This window comes from Trypanosoma conorhini (assembly GCF_003719485.1).
Source record: "Trypanosoma conorhini strain 025E chromosome Unknown Tco_14.4_contig_00762, whole genome shotgun sequence".
Taxonomy (NCBI): Eukaryota; Euglenozoa; class Kinetoplastea; order Trypanosomatida; family Trypanosomatidae; genus Trypanosoma; species Trypanosoma conorhini.
Window position 1 is genome coordinate 3,840 of NW_021704842.1, and position 4,078 is coordinate 7,917.

Consider the following 4,078-nt stretch of genomic DNA (forward strand, 5'->3'; position numbering starts at 1 on the left):
ATTTCCTATCTTTTTTTAAACTTGTCCGTATTTGAGATTTCCTCTGACTTTTACGTGTGTGTGTCTTGTTGAGGCAGTAAGTGCTTGGGTTTGCTACTGCCAGGTTGGGTGAGTGGCAGGGAAGTAATTCCACTCCCCAAGTTATTTGTATTATATTTGCCCTTTTGCTACTCTATTGCCCTTTTTCTCTGTGTAGTAGATACACACGTATATAACGAAGTATTTTTCGGGGGCCTCGCACTCGAGCTGGCGGTGCAGTCATGGCTCAAGTCACGGCTGTTTCTGTAAGAAGTACCGTCTTAGACGCTTTGAAGTGTCTGGGGGAATACGTGGCGAAACAATTGAAAGAAATCCCAATTTCATTCTGGATATCTCTACCAGCATTATTATATGCGACACGTCAGCTTGCGTACCTCTACGGTTTTAGCAAGAAGGAGGTCATTATTGGGGGCCGCTCTGTGCACATGACTTGTCCTGAGGCGGCTATTGCTGAAGGTGTTATTGACCCTGCCAAAATCAAAGAAAATTTTTCTCAAGTTGGGGGCCTAGAGAACGCTAAATCGCTACTAAGGGACCATGTGGTATGGCCGTTTACGCATCCGGAATTGTTCGCCGGGAACACGTTGCGATCACACCCTAAAGGTGTTCTGCTGTATGGCCGTCCTGGGACCGGAAAACACTCTTGGCGCGTGCCTTGGCAAAGGAGCTTGGCTGCAGTTTTATCAACGTGAAAACTGAGTCACTTTTTTCAAAGTGGGTTGGCGAAACGGAAAAAATGCTGCAGCTGTTTTCTCGCTTGCGGATAAGATCGCACCCTGCGTTATTTTTGTTGATGAAATTGATGCTCTGCTTGGATTTCGAAATATTATTGATTCTGCCCCGCACAACAATGCCAAAACAATCTTCATGACTTGCTGGGATGGCATTGCTCAAAGCGATGCGAAAATTGTTGTTATTGGGGCAACAAACAGACCTGAATTTGTCGATGAAGCCATACGACGCCGTTTGCCTCTTAAAATAGAGGTACCCCCTCCAGATGAGAAATGCCGTCGCAAAATTCTGAAAGTTCTTCTGGAACATGATTTGAAGGATAATCCCAATAAGGAGAATATAATTGAGTTTGTTACGGCAAAAACGGCGCGCTACACCGGTTCGGATTTGACTGAACTGTGCAAAGCCGCAGCTTTGATACCTCTGCATGAAATTGTCGAAGACGGTGTTGTGCCCCCGCTGGAGATTTGCCATTTTGAGAAGGCACTTCAGCGGGTTCAGCCGTCTTTGTGATGTCGTGAAGGGGAATTAATATCTATTTTAGTTTCTGGGCTGGCCGAGGGATCAGTGAACTGTGGAAGAGTTCTCTGGGTGTGTGTGTGTGTGTGTATGTGTGTGCGTGTTTGGGGGATAAATTCACTACTCATTTATAACTCCTTTTCCTACTGTGTACTTGATGGTTGCTGTTTGTGTGAGGGGTTTGCCCTTTTTGAAGGCAATTGTGATGTCAGGGAAGGTATTGGCTGAGCAGTTTAGGAGTCAAGGGATACGTTATGAGGATACCTCTGGATTCCTTTGGTGCTCATTGTGCACAACTGCCGAGGGGCCGGGGATAATTGAAGTAGCCTCAAAAGACTGTGTATTGGAACACTGCGCCCTAAAACGACATATGCTTTTAATGGAAAAAATGTTTGCTATTGCGCAGTACTGCCCTGTCGAAATAAATGGGCGATACATGCTGCTCGACCATCATTGTGTATATCCTACGGCCATGTTTGGTAAAGGAAGGCTTTTATTGGACGAGACGTTAGGATGTTTGATTTCCGAGGACGTGTGCGGGGGAGTGAAGGTGTTCCCCCGGCACAAGTATACCGTAGTGGAGCTCGTTATTTGTCCTAGTAGCGTGCGCCTGCCACATGGGCCGGACTACGTGCGGGAAAGAATGACACGCAGTCGGAGATGCCGATCGGGCGTCGAGAGTTGCATTACTCAGCAGAATAGCTCCGTGGGGGGTGAGACAGCGACAATGAGGCGCCGGAGGCTTGTCTTTGGGAGAGTGAATATGCAAGAAAGCTAATTCTCCATCATGTTGAATTTGTGCCTCAAGGCGAGGCCAATGATATCTGTTCATTTTATTTGTGTGACTTTACTTTCGTGGCGGGAATATTTCAAAATAGCACTCCTTCTTTTTCTTTAAATCTTTTTTGTCATTTTTTTTTCGTTCCTTTTTACCCCCCCCGCTTCATCTCCTGTGCCTTGTTGTCAAAGAGTTGGAGAGGAACCTTATGCGGCGGTTGTGGAATGGGGCGAAGCATCTCCTGAGCGGCGGCAGTCTTGGCTATTTGGCCTCGGGTGAGCCTTATCAGCCGTTTGGGGAGGACTTTGGGCTTACCATCTTCCCGGAGTACGTGCAGCTGGGGGAGAAAATGGCGCTGCGGGGCGGCTACGTTGACGTTTACACGCAAAGATCTGCGTCCATCAGACTCAGTGATGGCCGCCTTCAGCTTCCGCCGCTGCCGCCGCGTTCTTTTTTGTCCTTAATAAGTCGCATGGAGCAAGATGGGATTGTGCCAGCTGGGTGGCTAAATAACCAGACCGCAAACCTGTACGAGCCCGGGGACTTTATCCGCGCACATGTCGATAACCTTTTCGTCTACGATGACATCTTTGCAATAGTTTCTCTTGGCGCAAACGCCTTGCTGCGCTTTGTGCACGTGCAAAGTGGGGAGGAGTTGGATACCGTAGTGACGGACGGTAGTCTCTACATCATGAGTGGGCCTGCTCGATACGTCTATTTTCACATGGTTCTTCCTGTGGAGGAGCAGCGCTTCAGCATCGTGTTCCGGCGCTCCATTTTGAATTCGGACGGGGGATTTCGTCCTGTGACCACACCACTGGGGGACCTCATGCCGTACCGCTCCACGCAGGTCCTAAATACGCTGTACTCGAAGCAGATTGGCGGGGTGCGTGTCACCGTGGAGGAGAAGTACCTGGAGGAGGAGAAGATTGGCGCTTTTGACACCGCCAGGTGGGTCAAAGGCCTCCACCCCCTGCGGGATTGGTCGCTGCTCTCTCAACTGGACGAGGACGAGGCCCGAATCCAAGAGCTGAAGGGCAAACGCTACCTTGACTTGGACCTCAGCTGGAGGGTTGCCGAGCTGCGAGGGCGCTACAAGGCGCTGGAGGAGCTGCTGCGCGTTTGACTCCGCAGTCGTGTGTGCGTCTCCGCTACTCTGCCGCCGCCGCTGTCGACGGCCGGGCGCAGCCGTACACCGGCGTCTGCGGATTCTCTTCCTTGTTGTTCTCTCTAGTGCGTGCCGCTGCCGTCCATACAGGAGGAGGGCAGGGGACAGGAAGGAAAGCAAAAAGGAGCAGGCGGGGGAAGGGTTGGTGCCGGCCGCACTCCGCTGCGCACGGCGTTGCCGCGAGGAGGAAAATCCACAAGCGAATGAAACGAGTGAGGCCCACATCCAACGCGGGGGAGGGAGCTTCCTCGGCGGAGTCCCCTGCGAAGGTTGCGCGTCGCGAAAGTGACACAGAAACGCACGAGAGACAGGCTGGGAAGGAAGGCCCCAAGAGAGTTACACTCTTTATTCGCTCTGCGCAGATTCGTAGCCGCGGCGAACTGGTGAATGGGCTTTTGCGTGAGCACAAAGAGGCCCTGGGTATCCATTCTTGGTATGCTGCGGGCGACGATGGCGACGGGACGGTATCCGCAATGCTCCTTCGTCCGGATGCCCCTGTTGAGTGTGTTTTTGTGAGGGCGTCACGAAAGCCGTATTTTCTGTTGGAGTGCACGGAGGACGGGGAGGCCTCGAAGCGGTTTGCGGAGAAGCTGACGGGGCTGCACAACATGGCCTACAAAGGCCATCCGGTGTACGTGGAGGTGGCAAAAGAGGGCCTCACGGTGTCTGGGGAGCGGAGGAAGCTAGAAATGCGTGACGCCGCAAAACTAGCGTCGACTGCGGCCGGTAAGTTTCCCGCGGGCAGCGCCACCGCACGGCCACCCACCGCCACGACTTTTGTTCCGCGCGTGTTGCGGCCGAGGTGAAGCAGGCCTGCGGCGGCAGCTCGAGGGGAAGTTGGA

The 4,078-nt window shown here is 52.3% G+C and overlaps 5 protein-coding genes across 5 annotated transcripts, besides 1 other annotated feature; all 5 read left to right on the plus strand.

Moving 5' to 3' along the window:
• Positions 1-260: 260 nt before the first annotated feature.
• Positions 261-731, plus strand: Tco025E_08363 (ATPase family AAA domain-containing protein 1-B-like; the record flags this gene model as incomplete). Its single annotated transcript, XM_029375213.1, has 1 exon — positions 261-731. The coding sequence occupies one exon, from the start codon at positions 261-263 to the stop codon at positions 729-731; it is 471 nt and encodes a 156-aa protein (XP_029224709.1).
• A 175-nt stretch (positions 732-906) lies between these two features.
• Positions 907-1,284, plus strand: Tco025E_08364 (ATPase family AAA domain-containing protein 1-B-like; the record flags this gene model as incomplete). The annotated part of the gene is made up of 1 exon (XM_029375214.1): positions 907-1,284. One exon carries the CDS (start codon positions 907-909, stop codon positions 1,282-1,284), a length of 378 nt encoding a protein of 125 aa, XP_029224710.1.
• A 75-nt stretch (positions 1,285-1,359) lies between these two features.
• Positions 1,360-1,397: a microsatellite.
• A 50-nt stretch (positions 1,398-1,447) lies between these two features.
• On the plus strand, positions 1,448-2,068 carry Tco025E_08365 (uncharacterized protein; the record flags this gene model as incomplete). The annotated part of the gene is made up of 1 exon (XM_029375215.1): positions 1,448-2,068. One exon carries the CDS (start codon positions 1,448-1,450, stop codon positions 2,066-2,068), a length of 621 nt encoding a protein of 206 aa, XP_029224711.1.
• A 208-nt stretch (positions 2,069-2,276) lies between these two features.
• Positions 2,277-3,194, plus strand: Tco025E_08366 (uncharacterized protein; the record flags this gene model as incomplete). Its single annotated transcript, XM_029375216.1, has 1 exon — positions 2,277-3,194. One exon carries the CDS (start codon positions 2,277-2,279, stop codon positions 3,192-3,194), a length of 918 nt encoding a protein of 305 aa, XP_029224712.1.
• Positions 3,195-3,439: 245 nt separating this feature from the next.
• Tco025E_08367 (uncharacterized protein) lies at positions 3,440-4,042 on the plus strand (the record flags this gene model as incomplete). Its single annotated transcript, XM_029375217.1, has 1 exon — positions 3,440-4,042. One exon carries the CDS (start codon positions 3,440-3,442, stop codon positions 4,040-4,042), a length of 603 nt encoding a protein of 200 aa, XP_029224713.1.
• Positions 4,043-4,078: the final 36 nt, after the last annotated feature.